A 19,950-nucleotide genomic window follows, 5' to 3' on the forward strand; every position below is an offset into this window, starting at 1 on the left:
GGATCTAGCCCCGCCTTCAAGACGAAGCTCCTCCTCAGAGCGGCAGTTTTCAGGTTTCAAAGCTTCCGGCTCACAGAGCAGCCCTCCTCCACTCAGCTCCTTCAAACTAGCCAGCAGCAATTAGCAAACACCTAGAGGAACTGTTGACCTCATTACAGGAGCTACATCTCAGTGGGAAAAACGTTGCTAAAGAGTTAATAGAGGAGCCCTGTTGGGATGATTTTCTGAAGGTGGAGTTTCACAGTGAGCAGGAGTTTTTAAAGAGACAGAGGCCCAATTTTCCTGAATTTCAGGTCGTAAATCAGGAAGTAAAATATCTTTTTTGAGTCATATTTGACATTTAGACAAAACATTTTTACAACAGGGGAAGGTAATGTAGTTATTTGATTATGCTGGAAAACATAATATTGCCCCACTAAGGAAAAATTTCTCTCACACACAGTTTTACATCACCTCTTCTTCTAAACTATTTCATTAATGATCAGAAGACCAAGGTAAATAATCTAAATGCTTTTAAATCAGACTTAGTTAAATTCTTACTATGAGGTCAAAGATTTACAAAAACTGGATAACAGAAACTGACAAAAGTCTGAATCTTAAATAGTTTTCAAATCACCACCAATAGTCAAATCTGTTTGTGTGAAGTTTGCAATCGTTCTGAATACAAACACAGTTTTTAGTTTATTATGATTTTAAACTAAAGTCTGATGAAAAGGATGGAGCTGTTCCACTTTGTGGAGTTTTATTTGACACACTAAAGCATTTGTTGATTCTGGATTCAATTATTTTCCTCCAAAATTAGCACAAATGACGTCATGTCTTATTTAAATGTTGTGTGGGAGTCTGTCTGCTGACGCTGACACGCTGTTACTAATCAGACTGACTCGAAAGCAGATGTTCATCCGAAACACACCGCATGAGTCAACAAATGTTAGACATGAAACAAACACACCCAACGAACCAACAAGGCCTTCAAAAAAATAATGACAACCAATGGTGAGTCTGGAGCAGCTCCAGACTCAACCAAGTCTTTGCTGAAGGACGATCATTTGAAGTTTGGCACAAGATGCTGAGGTTGATGGAACCACAAATTCATATAACTTTGCATATTTTGGCCAACATGCAAAATGCTGTGTGTTGGAAACATAACGCAAAATGAATATAATTCGAAACACAACATTCTTCAATGAAACACAGTGGTGGCAGCATCATGCTTTGAGAAGGAAAAATAATTGACAGAAAAGAGAAAAAACAGAAAGAAAGACAGAAACAAGACAAAAGACAAAGAAAAAGAAAACAGAAAGGAAGAAAGACAAGAAAAAGATAGAAAATAAAGAAGAGAAAAAAGACAGAAAGACAAAAAAGAGAAAGAAAAGGAAGAAAGAACAATAGAAAGAAAAAATGAGCAAGAGAAAAGAAAAAAACAGAAACAAATGAAACAAAAAAACTGAAAAAGGACAGGAAGACAATAAAAACGAAAAGCAGAAATAAAAGACAGAATGAAAGACAAAGGAAAAGAAATGAAGAGAGTGAGAAATGAGCAAAGATAGAGAAAGAAAAGAGAAATGCAAAGAAAGAAAGAGAAAGAAAGGATGACAAAACAGAGAAAGATGAATAAAGACAGAAAGAAATAAAAAATCCTACCGAGAAAGATATAAAATTAAGATAACTAAATTTCAGACATTTAATCTCAGAAATAATTTAATTTCAATGAACAAAAGGAAGAATTTCTTTCCATGAGGTCATGAAGGCCAAACTGCTTCAGAAACATCCCTGGATCTGAACGTCTGTTTATTTTGGCCAAGTGAGAGGAAAGTTTAGAAAAACCATCCCATCAGGAGCAATTATCACTAAAACATCAGTGTAACTGATTCAGGATTAGAGGATTATTATTCAGCAGCAACAAAACTGGGTCAGCTAAAACTCTGACTGAACTGGAATAGAAACACGATTCTGATTTATAAAAGCTTTTTCCCCCCTGTCTATCACACCTGAATGTGTCTAAGCAGCAGCAGCGTTTGCTTTAAAGGTTGAAAACAGGACAGACTAGCAGCTGAGGTTTGCAGAGCTGCTGTTGTTGGACTGAGGCTGTTTGTAGCCCTGCAGTGAAACCTCTGCAGTCGCGTCTCAACACGCCGACCGAGGCGCTGCTCTCTGATCCACCTGTCAGCTGGCTTTTATCTCAGTCCAAACAACACAATCGGATCCAGATTTTAAGTTTAAACACGAGCAGATAGTTACAATCTGCCAATCCTAAACATTAAGAATCCTACCTTAAACGTGTCCTTTACCAAATAATCCATCACATAATCCATCATTTGCGTCTGCAGACGTCCGAATCCGCATGATTTTAGGGTTTTTCTATTAGACTGATGGTAAAAAGCTGCAGCTTTGGCTTCAGCTTGGCCAGGTCCATTCTACAGGGGTTCTAACGGTCACACTGACCCGGTTCCTGCATCCAAACCCAGAATCTGCTGAGTCCACAAACAGGATCAAGCAGAGCTCTGCTATCAGCCGAGGCGGCGTTCTGCCTCCGGATCCCGTTTGTCTGCTCCAGGCTTCCTGTTGGGTTCACCGGAAAGTGGACCGGCCCGACGCACCAGATGGCCCGTCGCACCACAACTCTCCAGCTCATTTAACCGATAAATCTCCTCAAATCCCCTCCAAATCAGAGCGGCCGGCTCATGCAGCTTACAGCAGCCGGCGGGTGAACGGCGCCGTCTCACCTGGACCTTTTCGCCCCGTAGCGAGGAGTCACCCAGCAGCGGCTCGGCGGGCAGCGTGTTGATGGTGACGGACTTCTCCGAACGACTGTCTTTGCTGCGCGACTTGTGCCGGTCCCGACTTCGCTCCCTGGAAGAGGAAAAACAAAGGAATCACGTTGGGCCCCATAATTCCTCTGGTTTTACTCCATCTGTGTGACCTGTAATCCTGATGAGGAAGAATAAGAACGTGAGAAGCAAAGTAGATGCTAACAACAATAAGAGAAAATCAGTTCAGGCCATTTTGACCATAACTGGTCAATTGATGCGGTTTGTGTTGGAAAACCCGTGTTGAGCCAGTGCAGTACTGTGCATCACCACTAGGGGTGCTGTTTCACACATGTACTGAATGTTTGTCATATTTAGTCTTTCTGTACAGTGAAAATGCGGCACAAAGTACCGTGCCTCACTGATAGGGGGCAGTGTTGAGCCCCAAACACACAATAAGCAACAAATGCTCTTCTTCTACGCATTTAAAAAGTACAGATGGAATAAAACCATTCAAGGCTGCTGTCTTTGCCTGCCAGATTTTAGAATCTGGCAAAAAATGAAAGAAAATGACCGTATTAAATATTATTTTATCTTTCTTCCTATTAAAAGCTTTAATTAATTAGAATTAAAATACAGTTTCTGGTGGAGTCTGTGCCTCTCCAGTCATTAATCCAGCGTAGACTGTGAATGGCAGGTAACCTGATCCCCACGTGGCCCGATTCCCCCACTCACTTGTTCCATTAGCGGAGGAAAGCCTCGCTAATCCCTCATCTGTTTCCTCCGCCTGCAGGCTCTAAGGTAAAGCAAGCTGCAGCGCAGAATAAACTCAAACTGTCTGAGAAGGACAGTATATGCTCTAGGTCTCATTACAACCACAGATCTTAATGGATTTACTGGGATTTTATGTGACTGACCAACTAAACCACCAAATATCAGAAGAGGATTACAGCGAAGCATGGAAGTGGCCGTATGATGCTGGAGAGAAGCTTTTCTTCATCAGATTTAATGAGAAAATGGAGATAAATGCAGGAAAAATTGCTAATGCTACGTTCACACAGCATGACTGTTTTGGTGACAAATTCTGATCTTTTCACCGAATGAAAATACAAAAAGAAATTTGCGCCACTGTCCCGATGTGGTACGATCTGAACAGGCATGTTGCATTTTATCCGACTTTAACATTACTGACCTGAGACATGCTAGACGCTGTACATTTTAATTTCTGCTAAACACGACACACTGGAAGACATTTTAAATATCTAAAATAAAACACAATCAAAAAACAAAAGATAAAAGCCACAAACTGCCAAAACCATAAATAAAATGGATTATGATCTCTTGCCTACTGTCAAAAAGGAAATTATTGAGCTAGTTTTAATTTATCATACAATTAATTGCTTATAAACAGTGGCTATAAAAACTATACTTCTGAAAACTGAAATTATGTCACTGCTGGTTCTGATTTCTCTACAGTAGTTGCAGAAAAATGCAAGTCAAACTTAGCTACTAAAAGAAGTTGAGCTTTCTTTTTTCGTAGCTTCCTCTGTCTTTACTTTAAAACGTTAACATCGATTCATAGACAATTTTGTCAGTCTACTCCTACAACAGAAATTGTAAAAGACGAAGAAGGAAAAAACAATTTTAAATAAAAACAAGTGCATAAATAAAATACTATGACTGTTGGGTAAATCGTAATAAGTATAATCATAAAAGTGATTATGTAAACCAGTGGTCCCCAAACTTTTTCCTCTGAGGGCCACATAACTTTTCCCTTCTCTGGTGGGGGGCCGGAGTCAGTTTGCAACAGAAAAAGTGTTACACGTTTATCACCTGCGCTGCCTGAAATTGTTGATGGGGGCTGGGGGTGGGGGTGAGGAGGTGGGGGGACTAGTATATATTCCATTGAGGGAAAGTAACTTTAACATATGAATTCCTCATATGTTAACATAAAGGCTCATTTTGAAGTATAAGCTGCTACTTACAGGCATTGCTTCGACCTGGAATGCGGCGTTCATAACAAACACGTGTGTTCATCTGCTCTACCGCTAGCAAACAACCGTACTGATTAAATAACATAAAAGTCAAGCAGTTCCCTAAAAGTCCAACAGATGGCAGCAATGCGCCATGCAAAACAAAACACCCACAGTTTACAGGACACACTTCCTGCTAAAGAGCCCCCTGGTGGTTGAAGAAAAATCCACACATAACCCGGAAAATACAATATATGAAAAAAAATCAATGCTCTCTGGTATTGTTCAGGGGGCTGGACCAAATGTGGAGGCGGGCCGGATCCGGCCCGCGGGCCGTAGTTTGGGGACCACTGATGTAAACATTGCGCCGCTGTGTGACGTTTATGTTTTTTTTTTTCTACGGTGGCCTTGAGGCTCAAACCACTTCAACAAATCAGTAAATCTACAAATTGCAAAAACACAATAACATTTAGCATAGTTAATATTTGTGGAAGTGGTTTGCACCTCAGGGCCACCGTACTTTGGGGTTGTAACACAAGTCTGATTGCGGTCGCATTTAATTATTGTAGTAGTTTGAACAATCAAAAAAAATAAAAGAAGAAAAATTTAATTTGAGCAACAACAAAAAAATCAGAATAGAGCATCAAGTTTGCCTCTGAAAGCCTGTGCAGCCATTACTGTGGTCAAAGTTGAAAAACCCATTAAAATAATCAGATCTGCTGCTTGTAAACAGCAACCATCAATAAAAACCTCTGACGGAGTCTCCAAAGCGCAGAGGATATCCTGGCTGCAGGGGAGAGCGGAGGAAGCCGAGTGATTGACAGCAGTGGAAATACAACAGTTCACTAGAGTCGCTCTGGATGTGACTACAGGGCGTTTCCAGCGTCTCTTCCTGCACTTCCTTTTGAATACGCTCCTGGTTTCCTACAGAAAGTCTCAGCCGCTGTTATTCGTTCACACAGAAAGAAAGAAAGAAAAAGGCAGCAGAGTTTGAATAGCCTGCAGCTGCAGACTGACATGCTCTTATCATATAAATCCAGCAGATTAGGACGGTGATGGAAGCCTTTAAATACATTACCACCATCATTATTACTTTAAATATTATTACAACTGCCCTAATCACTGTGGTGATGGTTATTCTGGAGGGAGAGATCATCAGTCAAACTCTGGCACTGATTATGCTGATTAATTGGAGCGGAGCGCTGTGGAAGAAGCAGCAGCAGCGCTCGCTGAAGACTTCAAAGTCTTTATGAAAATCAGGAGAAACGCTGGGGAACATCAGGAAGCAGCTACAGAGGAGAAGCAGGGAGGAGGAAGTGACAAAAGACACTTCAAAATACCCGAGTCAGAGGATTCAACTGCATGTAACTGATAGTGGCGCAAAATAAAAGCCGTCACACCTTCAGAATGAAGTTTTTCTTTTATAAAAAACTTCATATATACAGCCTATATTTGCGCATTTATAGCTAAACAAACACAAATTAGCTACTGGTGCTTTGGCTAATTTAACACTGCTGTGGTAGGCTAGCTAATTTAAGCGCATGCTCTACTGATGATCTGTCACAGCTGGTGTATTTAAGTCGCCTTTTTTTATTTTGTAACTGAACTGAAATACATCAAATTCCACTTCACATCTACATGTTAAGGTTGTCATAGTCAAGCTAGCATGACTGAGCTACTTCCCTCCCCATCGCTGTTTTTTTCTGAATTAAAACTTTTTCCTGACCTTGTTATTTAGTTGTTGTAGTGTTGACAGTTAGTAGCAAAGCACTGCGTCCCTTTTTTGTTTATATATCAGGCGTACATGATCTATTGACAACAGCTACAACCAATGCTAGTCATTGTTAGCGAGCAGCTTCTTGCCTCCAGCAGGAATATGGAGGCAGGATTTTGTGCATGTGTAACATGACTCTGCAACGGGTCTATAGTTTGACCTTCAAGTTTAACGATTTGAACAGCAGGACACACTTTAACATCAGGTAATTTTTCTGTTGAAAGTAATTTTTGGGTTGCATTTTCAGATGAGTGTATTAAAATGACTCATCTGATAAAAAAGCTCACCACCACGGTTTAAAAATACCCTGTTTTACCTAAACACTCTGCCACACCTTCACCTTCTCCACTGCCCATATTCATCTCTTCTACAAGATCACCTCTCCACCTTTCCCACAGCCTCATCAGCAAGCAGCTGGCTGCTTTGGTTTGCTACCGTGCCGAGCTCCGGTTTGATTAATGGATTCTGACTTTTCGGCGTGGATCCCGGAAATGACTGTGACTTCTTGGAAAGGCTAAAGTGGAAAAATTAGAGAAGGGGCTTTGCGAGAGCTGGAAAAATCTGGCAAACTGGGGAAGAAGCATCACTTCCTCCACAATCCGAGGCCGACTCCTGAAATAGCGCGGCCAACCAGGATGACATGCCAGACTCTCTGTGGACCAAAATGTCCATCTCTTCTTCTCAGGCATTGCAACCGAGACACCTGTGAGCCAGAACCGGAGGGCAATACAATCATCTAAACTCATACATAAACCTGAATGGAAAACTTTGGAAATGATGTCACGTTCTCTCTTCTTTTTTTTTTTTAAAGAAGAGAGAAAACAACATTTAACATGTTTGAGTAAAACAACATTTAATTTTGTCTAATACCATCATCACAATCATCATCAAATATATTGATTGATGTTCCAATTATTATGAATCAAAGTCAGCTCTAAACAGGTGGTTTTTAGCCTTTATTCACATTAACTCAGTGTTTCCTGTTAGTTTGTTCCAGATTTGTGGTGCATAGAAGCTGAATGCTGCTTCACCATGTTTGGTTCTTCAGTGTAAGGATTTTAGAAATGGAATGATGTGCTCTATCGTCCTGGTTTTAGTCAGAACGCCAGCAGCAGCATTCTGGATCTGATTGATTTTTTAGCCAGACCTGTGAAGACACTGCTACAGTAATCAATGTAGCTAAAGATAAATACATGGATGTGGTTTATTGTGCTGAGAAATTAAGTCTTTTAATCCTAGAAATGTTCTTCAGGTGGTAGAAGACCAACTTTGTAACTGTCTTTATGTGTCCCTGAAGGTTCAGGTCAGATTTCAGACCTGGCCTTTAGTTTCCAGCTGTAATAACTAAAACCATGAGGTGATTGTAGATCGTTCCTTCAATTTTTTTTCTCTTCTGATTTGTACTAAGTATCTGTTCGGTGTTTGAATGTAGAGCTGTGTATCATCTGCGTAGTTATGGTAACTAATTTTATTTCTTGCTATAACCAGAGCTTGAAGGAGCATGTAGATATGAAATATAAGGGATGCCAGGATTGAACCATGTGGAACCCCTCATGTGACTTATCTGATCAGATGAAACGTTCCTAGTCCTTTAGTTAGAAGTAAAAGGTTTAAACTTCCAGTGTGATTAATTCAATTTGCTTCCAAACTAAAAATCAACCAACTGAAACATTTAGCTTTTAAAAACCGTGTCTCTTCCGCCTGCATGTGCTTTTACAGCTGCAGATGCATAAATTAGCCCCAGCTTCTCGGCTCCATCTCAGCGCTGAGTGCTGCTCTGTAAATTGGACTAATACCAATGAAATGAACTAATTTTCCACATGAGCAGCTGCTAATATGAGATGTTCGACTAACCAATCATTTAAACATTCACTACTGAAGGAGGGAAGGACTCCAAAAGCAAAAACCTAAATTAGCTTTGTAGCTTTTTTATAAATAAAAGGCTGTGGTTGTAAAAAGACAAACTATGGAAAAACTTTAACATCCAAAGGCACCAAAGAAAAAAAAGAGACAAAGCAGCTCGTATTTGTCAGGATCTGGCATCAGAGTAATTAGACAGCAGTGATCTGGCGTGTAAAGAGATTACCTTCAGAAGAACTATCAAAGGAAACAATCTAGGGTTTTCTTTATGAAATCAGGGGACAGCCGGTAATTTTGGCACCGGGAGGAAGAACAGAGGAGAGCGATGGAGCCTGGATGCAGGGCCCATATGCTGATTTCCAATTTTCAGGTGAGATTAATGTCACGTTTGGAGGAAAACTTGTATTTCGGGAGTGACACGCCTGCAACAAAGTTATTACGTTAACTAAAACTAACGCAATAATGAAAACTGAAATTTCATCTTCTATGCACCAAAAATATGAAAACTGCAAAACAGCCGAAACACTGACTTCCTTTAAATCCAGACTCAAAACCCACCTGTTTAGATTTGCTTTTGAAACATGAATATTTGTATTTTTCTGTGTTTTTATGATTTGATTGACTAGAAAGTGACAACAAAGTAAAACAAAACTATATGAAAAACTCCAAACCACTACAACCCAAGCTGCCCTGCACTCTGTGCTGAACGGGGCGGGAGGAAGAGGAGGAAGAGGAGCTGCAGACGACATGAGAGGCAACAGGTGGCAGCAGGAGAGGGAGAGAAGCAGGGCGGCATGTGACAGACAATCCAGCAGTGCAGTCAGTCAGTGAGGCCTCCTCAGCACCTGTCCTCCCCCCACCAAACCTGTCAACCACGTCCATTTGGGTTCTGACAGACTGATGTCCCCCATGGGATTATGGGTCTGCAGAGACGCGAGAGAGGAGAAGTAGAAACTCTGGCTGATTGATCATCAAGAACTTCTTGGTTTTATTCTTGACTGGTTGGTCCGATTAGTTATTACACTACAAAAACACTAAATCTTACCAAGTATTTTTTTATCTTAGTGCACTTGAAATAAGACAGAACTGACTTACAAATAACTTTCCAGCAAGATATAGGAGTCTGTGATAAGTAAATAACTTCTTAATATTGATGAAAAACTACTAGTTCCTTTTGCAGGTTATTTCTCCAATAACATGGGGAACATGACTTGCTAAAAGTGAAATAATCTGCCAATGGAACAAGTATTTTATTGAGTTAAAAGAAGCTCATATATCTTGTAAGTCAGTTTTGCAAAATAGCAACGCTGAGTTTCTGAGAACAAGGAGGGAAGATAGAAAGAACCAAAGGATTATATGAAGAACTGAAATAAAGACAAGGAAAAAAGTGAGGAAAGAACGAAGGAACAATAACATCTGCAAATATAAACATTTTTCTATAAACTGTTTTGTTTTCCATTAACCAGACCTGGAAACTGCAAACCAAATTCTAGACTTTTCCAGGAGGAACCTGGTGGTTGTTTTATGTCCCAAACATCAACATGGCTGAAGAAATGTGGATTTTTTTCCCCCCTCATCAATAATAAATAATCACTTGTCAACGACATCAGTGCCGAATCAAAGCTGGGATTCATCAGTCCCAACTTCTCTGAAGGTTAAATAATTAACCAGCAGGATTTAGTCTTACCCGTGCCTGTGCGATCCCCGGGAGCGCCCGGAGTAATGGGAATAGCCGGAGTAGGTGGACTCCGTATCCATGGCAACGGAGGCCAGCCGGCTCCAGGCAATGCGGAGGCCGCTCCGCTCGACCGCTGGCAGACGCGGCGGAACCCGGCGCGCTCGTCTCGTTAAGCTCTGAGGCGATCGATCGGCCTGCTCAGGGGGCCGGCGGCGGAGAGCTGACAGCGGCGGTCAGGCTGGAAAGCGACCCTGCGGGCGCCCGCTGCGGAAACATCAACCTGCAGAGAGGGAAAACCAGGATGAGGGAAATTTCAATTCACAACGCGAAAAGAATCCGTCAGAGACTAAGGGAGGCGAGGAGGAGGAAACGGCGTCCGACGGGAGTAAAGATGAAATCAAGCATTCGACTCACATCCGTCCACATCACGCCTGTTTATTCCCCCTCATGCAAAACGCTCAGATGTTGCTCTGCAGCTGCATTGTCAATCAGCGTTTCCTGTTCTGACAGAAATGTTACAGCAGCTCTAAACAGGTTCCCCTCCAGCTGAGCACTTCAGATAAAATAAACACTTCAGTCCTGAAGAGAAAAGAAAAGTTCCTCCAATTCATGCAAATGAAGACGATCAGGATAAATGGAGAACTGTACGCAACATCTAAGGCACAACTTCACTGCAGCAACTCTATCAAGTCTATATTCTAGATATGAAGCACACGTTGTTTTCTGTGCTGTTCTTCCCCGTTTGTTTGGAACCACGAGTGGTTGCACACTGCAGCAGCCTGCATTCATTGACTGTCTTGTTGACTAACATCAACCACCATCATCAATCTGCAACGACAGCTGGACAAGGCGACTCCTGTCCAGTTGGCTGAACCAAGAACTACCAACGGAAATGACACAAAAACCTCTGAAGACAAGAGGCGACACAAAATGCTAACAAAAATGCTGTGGTGTCCAAATTTAGCAGTGGTAAGATTTCCCTTTTGTCTTTGGTAAAACACCACGACCCATTTCTCCTGCTAGCGCTGAACTCTCACATTAGTTTAGGTTCTGCTGACCCAGAATGTCCTGCATTGTAATTAACTTCCTGCTTTTGGAGCGGCCTCCGGTCCGCTTCCATTCACATTCGAACTGCACCAGAGTTCACTTTAAACGAACCGAAACCGAGTTTTCACATCAGTTCGATTGTGAATTCATACGTCCACAAACAAACAAGACTTTGTTGACAAACAGACGAGAGTTTGACTGATGTGAAGGCATCCTATGAGTAAAAGCTGAATCAGTGCTAAGAAACCAAACAATTTAAATCAACTTACCCAACACTGGAAAGAAACATTCAGGAAAAATTATGCTAGAGCCTTTGTTGTAGCAACAAAACACGTATCCAAATCATCTAAATCTCTAGCAAGTCAATAACTTGACAGCGGGATCTCCAGAAGCCCCATCCAAGCTTTGAACAACTCAGACTCAAAGCAAAACCTTAAACCTGTTCGACATAGTGTTCAAAACTACGTTAAGGTTGGTACAACAGGTTGGTAATTGAGTGCTCTGGTTTTGGTGCAATCAGAGGAAGTGGGTAAGCATGATTTGTAAATCGCTAAGATCAGCGTGAGAGCTGGGAAGAGCTGTTCGAGTGGCGCGTTTGGCTCAGGGTCAAATTTAACTGCATATTTCTGAGGGATGGCAAAGCGTGAGTCACAGATACCTTGAGGCATGCTTTGATGTAGTGAGGGCGCGGGACGCACATGTACACACATAATCACAGCCTCTCACTGCACTGAGGTAGTTAAAACCCAACCAAAATAAGAACCGAATGCAGTTTCTGCAGAGATACGCCTTCCTTCGCTGCACCCTGGAGTTAGCCCCACGATTAGTCCCAAAAACAAACCTTAATCGGTCAGTAGAGGTAGCATGGGTTAGGATTCTGATATTTGAGTCACTCTGTGAGCGTCGCTCTCATGGTTGTCACAGGGCTTTGAGGGTTGAGTAACTGCATACTGGGATCCTCGAACTTGTAAATCATTTTAACTACCTGATTCATGCTCACATGTTTAAAAATCCATCCCTAACTGGTTCGTAACAGAAAGTCTCACTGGGATCCCAGAGAGTCCTGCTCAGAGCTCCGTGCACTTCACGATCAGTTTGGGTTCAGGGTGGGAAAAAAGGATAAGTCCAAAGAAAATATCTGGTTGTGATCTTAAGTTACTGGTAATTGGACTGAATTTAGATAGTCTTTCTCCAGTCATGCACTAGGTTTTGTCTAGTTTCAGTGCAAATATCTTAATGCACTTTGAATAAGACAAAACTAACTTACAAGTAACTTTTCAACAAGGTATAGAAACTTGTTTTAAATCAATAAATATTCAAAAATGTTAAAAAAGTACTAATACTCGTGAAATAATCTGCCAGTAGAACTAGAACTTTAAAAAAAAACAATATTAGGGAATTATTTACTAAAAACAGCTCTTATATCTTGCTGAAAAGTTGCTTCTAAGTCCGTTCTGTCTTTTTTCAAGGGTACTAAGATATTTTCACTAGAGACTAAACAAAAATGTTTCGTAAGATTGTGTATTTGGAGTGTTTAGACCAATCAGGGCACTGTAGACCAGAGCTGCATTCACCCACTCACACTCGAAGATGATTTCTTACACCAACATGCAGATTGGTAGTGCCATGAAATGGAGTTCGTCAAGCTGGAATTAAAACTACAACTTTTTAATTGCCAGATGAAAACTCTTCCCAGAGCCCACGGTTTGGTGTGAAAGTTTAAGGCAATCATCAAAGCAATTTCCAATATAAACACCTGATTTAATCCTTTTAAAAACAAGAACATGCCACTAAATGAAGGATTATTCAGGTTAAATGAGTGTAGGATCGTGTTTCAACAAGAGCAGTTGGCTCAAAAGCTGGTTCTGTATACGATGAATTTCCTGAGCTGACCCTCTCAGATGCTTCAACTCATTCTGCAAAGGCAACACAGAGAGATCTGGCTGTGAGCTTCACACTGAAGTGTAACAGGATACAGCAGAGCTCTCACATGTGGTCTGGTAAGTGGAACCACTTCAAGTTGGTGAATCGGGAGCTGAAAAGGGAATCTCCTTCTCCTGGAACCAACCCAGGCCCCCCGCTGAGCTGCAGGAGAGTAGCGCCAGCAGCGTGTAGCGCAGGGATGTCAAACTCAGTTTTAGTTTGGGACATATTAAAAATCTGAATGTTCTTAAAGGGCCAGTTGAATGTATTGATAAAACCCATTAATTGTTAAAATATTAATAAATAACTGTTTGCTTCAGCATTTGATTAAGTGTTTCTTTTCCCACTGACCAGGATTTTGTGATTTGTTGAAAAAGTGGAGGGAATTATTGATGCCATTTGGAGTCTAGAGGGCCACTTAAAAAGCTCTAATGGGCCAGATTTGGCCCCTGTGCCTTCAGTTTGACAGATGTGGTGTAGAGGAAAAGGAGACCATCAAAATGATTGGCCAGAGATCAAGCTTGAGAGATCCTGCTGGATCTTACTAGTTGATCCAGATATTATTGGGGATAGTATAGGTGGGGGAGTAAAATGGAGCAGATTTTTTGTTATTAAAAATGTTGAAACACACTTAATTACACCCTACTTTAATCACAACGTTAGGCTCAAGACTCTGGGTAAACTTCCTTCGGAGAAAATTTTCTCCCTCACCTTCAGAAAACCTTCCACTAACAGGAGGACAAGGAAATACTTTCATCTTGAGAGGGAAAACAACACCAGAGCCACGGGCTATCTGCTGTCAGCGACCGTTAACCAACAGTCCTGCACGGCTTTACTTTACAAATAAAAGCAGCTGGCAGGCTCCGATTAGAGCGGCTCAAGTGGATTCATGTAACTGCCTTCACCTCACACCTCAACATGCTGGCAAATTGTCATGAAACTTCAATCAAACAGAATTAGTCTGACTACTTTTACTGCTGCAGCGAGAGATAAGGATCTTCTCCGGCTTGTTCAAACCAACTGACCTGAAGATAAGTGGAGCTAGAGACTAATCCGTCTGATACCTGGAGGTAGTGAAACAACGACTTAGTGCACATGTTTCTAATTGTTACTTTTTTTCCTGTCCTGTGTCATATGTGAGATACTGTGGGGAAGTTTGTTAGACCTAATTATTAGAGAAATAACGAATCAGGATGTTTCAAATTGATAATCTGGTGACATTTGTCCCAAAAAAAGACAAAAAAAAAAACAAAACAGCGGAATGTGGAAATTAGGACTGAAACGATTAATCATGATTAATCGATCAATGAATTAATTGTCAATTAGTTTAGCAATCAATTAATCATTAATAGAAGAATAATTAAAGACTTAAAAAATTGCTATTTACAGAGCAGCAATTAAGCCAAAACAGTGCAAAGATAATACAACCATTTGTTTCTTTAGCTGCAGAAGAACCTGTTGCTACAACTGATCAAAGAATGCTGTGTTATTGCATTTTAGGTTATAAAATCTTTATTTACTTATTTAAAAAATGAATTGAATTATTTGTTTATTTGCATCTTTTTATATATTTATAATCTTGCAGAAAAAGTTAGGTGGTTCAATGAAAAATCTGCAGAATTTGTCAATTCTTTTATTCAATTAATCAATTAATCGTCAGAATAATCGATTAATGAAATAATTGTTTGACGCAGCCCTACTGGAGACGTCTATCAAACAAAATGGAGCAGCTTTATGGTGTGTTTGGATTTAAATAAATCTTAAACAGATCTTGAGAAGTGATGCAACAAAGGAGCATTAAAACTGACTTTTAACACAAATCTTTCCAGCATTTTTTCATAATTTTTACATTCAAAAGAAAGTGAAGAGTTTCTAAAGTGATTTTTAGTGTTGGACCAATTTCTTGTTAGGTGATTTTTGGTTGAATTGCTCTTTACGACAGGCTCAAGCTGTAAACTCTCAGGAATGAAGAACCGGTTTGATCTTCCTGTAAAGAAACCTCCAATTATGACTTTTTTATTCTTTCGCAACAAATTACAGCTGAACCTTTAACTCCTGAAGAACGCTGTTTTGTTTCTTCAAATCAAAATCAAATAAGACAAAAGCAGCAATATGAACCAAGAAAATATTCAAACTCAAACATCCTTGTTATTTTAAATGTGTCTGGTGACACTCCAGACTGAGATGATTGGGACTAATTTACGAGGCTGACCTTTCCAAAGTCGTTCCAGGAAAACACCTGGAGGCACATGGCTCGGTCACACCCTGCTGGACTTACTGACCCACACTCCCTAAAAGCAGCGATGAACTTTTACAGGCTGGACGGGAGACGCAGCGCTCACCCTGCAGTGCAGGTCAGATGTTCAGGAGTTACTGAACCATGGAGGTTGACCCGGTCCTAAACCTCTGAAGGCGCACACTCTGAATGTGGAGGAGTCACCGAAAGGACAGGAAGAGCTCCTCCGGTTTTCTGGTGTACAGTGGCAAATTAGGAGTCCAATGAACCAGATGAGAGCCACTCACCCAGTCAAAGAAAAGACACGATGATGGATCATTCTGGACCAGGAAAAGGTTAACAACTGGGAATCTGTGTGATCGACCCACATAAAGTTGTGCAAGATTATGAGGTGCCGCCAACTGAGAGACAAAAAGTGTCAAAGTCTGAGATTACTTAAAACTAAATAGGAAAAATAAAACTAAATTGGCGTTTCACAACAGCATGTCCTTGAACGCCTCAAAGGGAAACATCCAATATGCATCAAGCTAACACAGATCAGACTTTATTCGAATGCGACCCAGACCACTTGGATATCCAATACATATCCGATCTCCTCAAATGTGACCTGAATCTGAACGTCCAGGTCGCATTCATCCGACCTGAAAGTCATTGATATTTGATAAATGTCCCTACTCCAGATGCAGGAAGAAAAACAACCATAACAGACTATAATGAGGATTAAGTTGTTAATATGATGGCTGCAGTTGGACAACAACTTCAAAATCGTAAGCTGTGCTCCACAGTTAGCAACCATGTTTACTTATGCTAACACTGAGCGCTACTTCTTTTTTATGGCGGCTGGCAAAACACTGAGCTCTCTATGTGTGACAATACTGCACATGCATAACACTTTCAGCTCACACTGGAGAACCAAAATCCAAACTAAAAAAATACAATTTGACAAAAAATCGGAAATGGGTCACTTGAGGCTGCAGTGTGAACTTTGCCTTAGTTGATTCCATCAGCCTTGCTTGAGAGGTTGAGCGGCAAAAGCCTTTCCTCTGCCTTCATCTCCCAGAATGCTGTGCGGTTCAGGTTTGGAGTTCAGTGAAATTATTGAAAGTTCCATCGGATGTATGATTTATTAATATTGAGTCTATAAAACAACTCTCAGATCAAATGCAGTTTCTAGTTGTGGGAAGCTGTTAAAATGCCAAAATGATTGAAAAATCTCTCCTGTAGTTATTGACTGGCATAATAATTAGGACCTAATGTGAGAAAAGATTCTACTCTAATCTCCCAGCATGCAGTTCATTTGCCCGCCTCAGTGACAGCTCTCCCTCTCACCTCCTGCCCCCATAACACCCTCATATCGCTGCCTCTATTATCGCACCGATAACACATCTCCTCACGCTGTAACAGGACACAACCAGCACATGCAAAACAACACCTTCAATTGAGCGAATGGGGGCTACGGTGGGGATTGTAACTCACCAACGGCAGCGGTCACAAGACATGCCAGGACGAGTCACTGTGGAAGTCCTGACCCGGTCACATGCTCTACGGGACGCTGAGGTAACGAAGGCCGCCGATTCTGTGGAATTCAATCAACATTCTCCAGTGTCACCGGATTAAAAGCTGGAGACGCCAAGCAGAGTAGGGGCTCACACTGGATACTCCGAATCCACATCTGACCAGTTAGGCCTGTTCTTTATCATGCACCTGTGCTAATGTTAATTACAGATCACTATCAACTCCTGTCTGCGGCGAGTAAAAGCCATGTCACGGCGACTCGATCCAAACCCGATGCTCCATTCACAGTCGGCCTCTACCTGTTGCATTTTTCAGCCGTTACTAGGCAACTAGTGAGTGCTGATCCTTGCTCAGAGGTCGGATGTTGATTACTGCATGAGCAAGTGTTTAAAAGAAAATGGCAAGGAGAATGTATTTACCTCTTTTCATAGCAAATATATTAAATTGCAACCAAAAGAAATTAAAGTCAAGAGCACTGAAAAGGCAGCATTGAATTGTGAAGTGCCAATCAAAATGAAGGGTCATCAGCTGATTTTCCAACTCAGTCCACACATTCATTCACTTTTATCAGATAACAAAAGCGTCTTCAAAGAATTTATTTTTAGCTTAAAAAAATTTGACAAAATCTAAGATTTACATTAATATTGCTAGGTTGACGAGTTATAAACTACACGTATACTTCTTCTGAAGGCCACTGGTTGTTCTGTATGCTACTTGAGGGTTTCAGAGTGAAAAGGGACTGAATATAAATGTCTGCCGCACTTGTAAGTATATGCAGAAATAAAACAGAAAATTCTACGTCACTTCCTTCCAATCATTTAGATCAGAGTAGTGTTTTTCTTTTTGAAATCTTTGAGACTCAAGTTGTATGTGCTTTTATGTGATGGTTTCTTATTCATTAGGTCTGTGTGTGGTTTGTGAGACTAAACTGCAACATTTTGGATAATTTAGGTCAGTTGATGATTCACAAAGGAGAATAACTTCTCTACAGAGCACTAGCCCAGTAGTTAGGTTTGGATATCCTCTTCCCATTTATAAATGATTTAATATTTTAAAAACTACTTTACTTAGATTAAAATTAGATTTAGGAAGGGGTAAATACTTTCACAGATTTTAAGCTATACAAACTAGATGAGGACTCGATTAGTGACTTTTCTGCTACTTAGAAATAACACTTGTTGCATTACGCCTTATATTAACAAAATTATAACTAAATACACTGAGAATTTCACCATGTTGAGTAGTTATAAAGGTTACAAACAAATTATCGGTGAGTTATATGGATATTAGAGAGTTGAACCAACTGACCGGGGCAGGTTAACCCTGCTTTACCCTACCTGTGACCCGGTGGAGGGCGAACCTGTAGGCAGGAAACTCCCCGGTTTCACCGTGGCCTCCGGTACCCCTCCGCCTCCCCCACCGTCACCTCTCTCGTGGTTTCTCTCACCACAAACATGTCTTTTTCTTTATAACACATTTATAACACCAACTACAATTTTAAAAAATATTTTACATCACATTGTCGTGTTCAAATTGCTTTTACAGCTGGTTTTCGGAAACTAGGAGGTCTACATTGCGTTAGTTAGCGTCAACTCCGCCGCCGCAGGTTACAGTTTACAGCAGAGCTGCGGTGCACCAGCCGGGTTATGCGGATCCATTCAACCGTGGGAAGAAGCACTGTTCACTTTTCCTCTACTCTCGCAGTGTCAGTAACACTTTCTTCTCGATTTAAACGCTTGAAACCCGCATATGTGTTAGCAAGACATTCAACAATGTGTCTAAATGTGAATAAATACGGTTAATCGCCGCTGTCTGTGCGCTCTGCTCCAGTTTCAGGCGTTCACTTGAAGTTGAAAGCAATCCCTTTCATACAGGTAGGAAACACACCAAGGGCGTGTTCCTAAGTCTTTCCTTTCAAAACACGCAGAGCCTAAATTCACCCTAATGTTATGTTAGCACAAGCAGCTAGTCGAGCTAACCCACATTTTTTAAACGCGTTGGGAATTAACACAGGACATTTATAACACACAAGGCTGAGCTTCACACACATCTGCAGGAACACGCCTGACAGTAAATCAGCTGCTATAAAAACATAACTCACCCCTTATCGGCGGAGATATCATATCAGTGCCGTAGTTGGAAATTTATCCAGTGATTGTAAAAAATAGTTCGCGGTAAGGTACAGTAGGAAGCAGCCCGTGGTAACCAGGAATCACCCTGGCAGTCAGGAATTTCACAGGGGGCAGAGCTTCTCGGGAAGACAGGGGGTGGTGCAGTAACACAACATGACGGTAGGGGGCGTTTCACGTATACACCAACAGCTAATACCCTGAGATGGTTAATAACCAGTTACTTTTACTTAAGTAACTGTTTGGGAACAAATTACTTTACTTTCACTTGAGTAATTTTATTATGAAGTATCTCTACTCTTACTTGAGTAAAATTTCTGGACTTTCTACCCACTCTGGTGTATTTTTAACCAAAAATACACCAGACACAGAAAAACTTCAGCAGTTTTTGTTAAGATTGTATAAGTTTTATGTTTTATTTGCCTTATTTAGACTTTTTGTAATTATGTCATATAAATGAATTATTTAGACTTTGGTCTTTAAAATACCATAATTTCCACATAACTTTATATTTTGCTCCATCTGATTATGTAATTTTTAAACATTAAATGATTGATGTCTTGATCAGTAACTTCAGTAGCCTTTTTACCAAATACTTTTTATATTTTACTTGAGTAAAAATACGTTGACGTAGTACTACTCTTACATGAGTGTAATATTTGGGTACTTTGTCCACCTCTGATTTTTTTTTCTTACAGGATGATACGTTACAAATACAAAATTTAAAGTGTTTTTGGGTGGATTTTAAGTGATGGATCAACATAAAAGTAGTCAATTATTGTGAAGAGGGAGGAAAATAATGATATGTAACATTTGTTACAAATAAAAAATTAATAGAATGCATATGTTTGTAAAATAGATAAATCCAGTGATGTTTGTGGCAAAATAGTTCAAGACGTATGAATACCAATAATAGTTAACTAAAACTAACAAAAACTGAAATTGAGAAAACATTTTCATCAACTGAAATAAATAAAAAAGGTAATTAATGAGGAAACTATATCAATCATTTATAAAAACTAAAACATACTGAAAACATATATATAATATCCTTCATTTTTGTGT

At 40.4% G+C, this 19,950-nt stretch overlaps 1 protein-coding gene across 4 annotated transcripts in view; it reads right to left on the minus strand.

Annotated features, from left to right (window-relative positions):
- Positions 1-18,999, minus strand: part of LOC103476653 (vang-like protein 1) — a 38,437-nt gene extending 19,438 nt beyond the window's left edge. The window contains exons 1-3 of one of the 4 annotated variants that reach the window (XM_008429130.2): positions 18,858-18,999; positions 10,045-10,315; positions 2,727-2,853 (exon numbers count right to left, since the gene is read on the minus strand). In XM_008429130.2, the coding sequence (XP_008427352.1) occupies positions 2,727-2,853; positions 10,045-10,115 (198 nt within the window). In that variant the 5' untranslated portion in view covers positions 10,116-10,315; positions 18,858-18,999. Of the gene's footprint in view, positions 1-2,273; positions 2,656-2,726; positions 2,854-10,044; positions 10,316-10,449; positions 10,537-16,717; positions 17,059-18,857 lie in introns of those variants that run through there. The other 3 variants (XM_017307923.1, XM_017307924.1, XM_008429154.2) reach the window with 3 other exon arrangements.
- Between the last annotated feature and the right edge of the window lie 951 nt (positions 19,000-19,950).

This window comes from Poecilia reticulata, linkage group LG2, assembly GCF_000633615.1.
Source record: "Poecilia reticulata strain Guanapo linkage group LG2, Guppy_female_1.0+MT, whole genome shotgun sequence".
Classification (NCBI taxonomy): domain Eukaryota; kingdom Metazoa; phylum Chordata; class Actinopteri; order Cyprinodontiformes; family Poeciliidae; genus Poecilia; species Poecilia reticulata.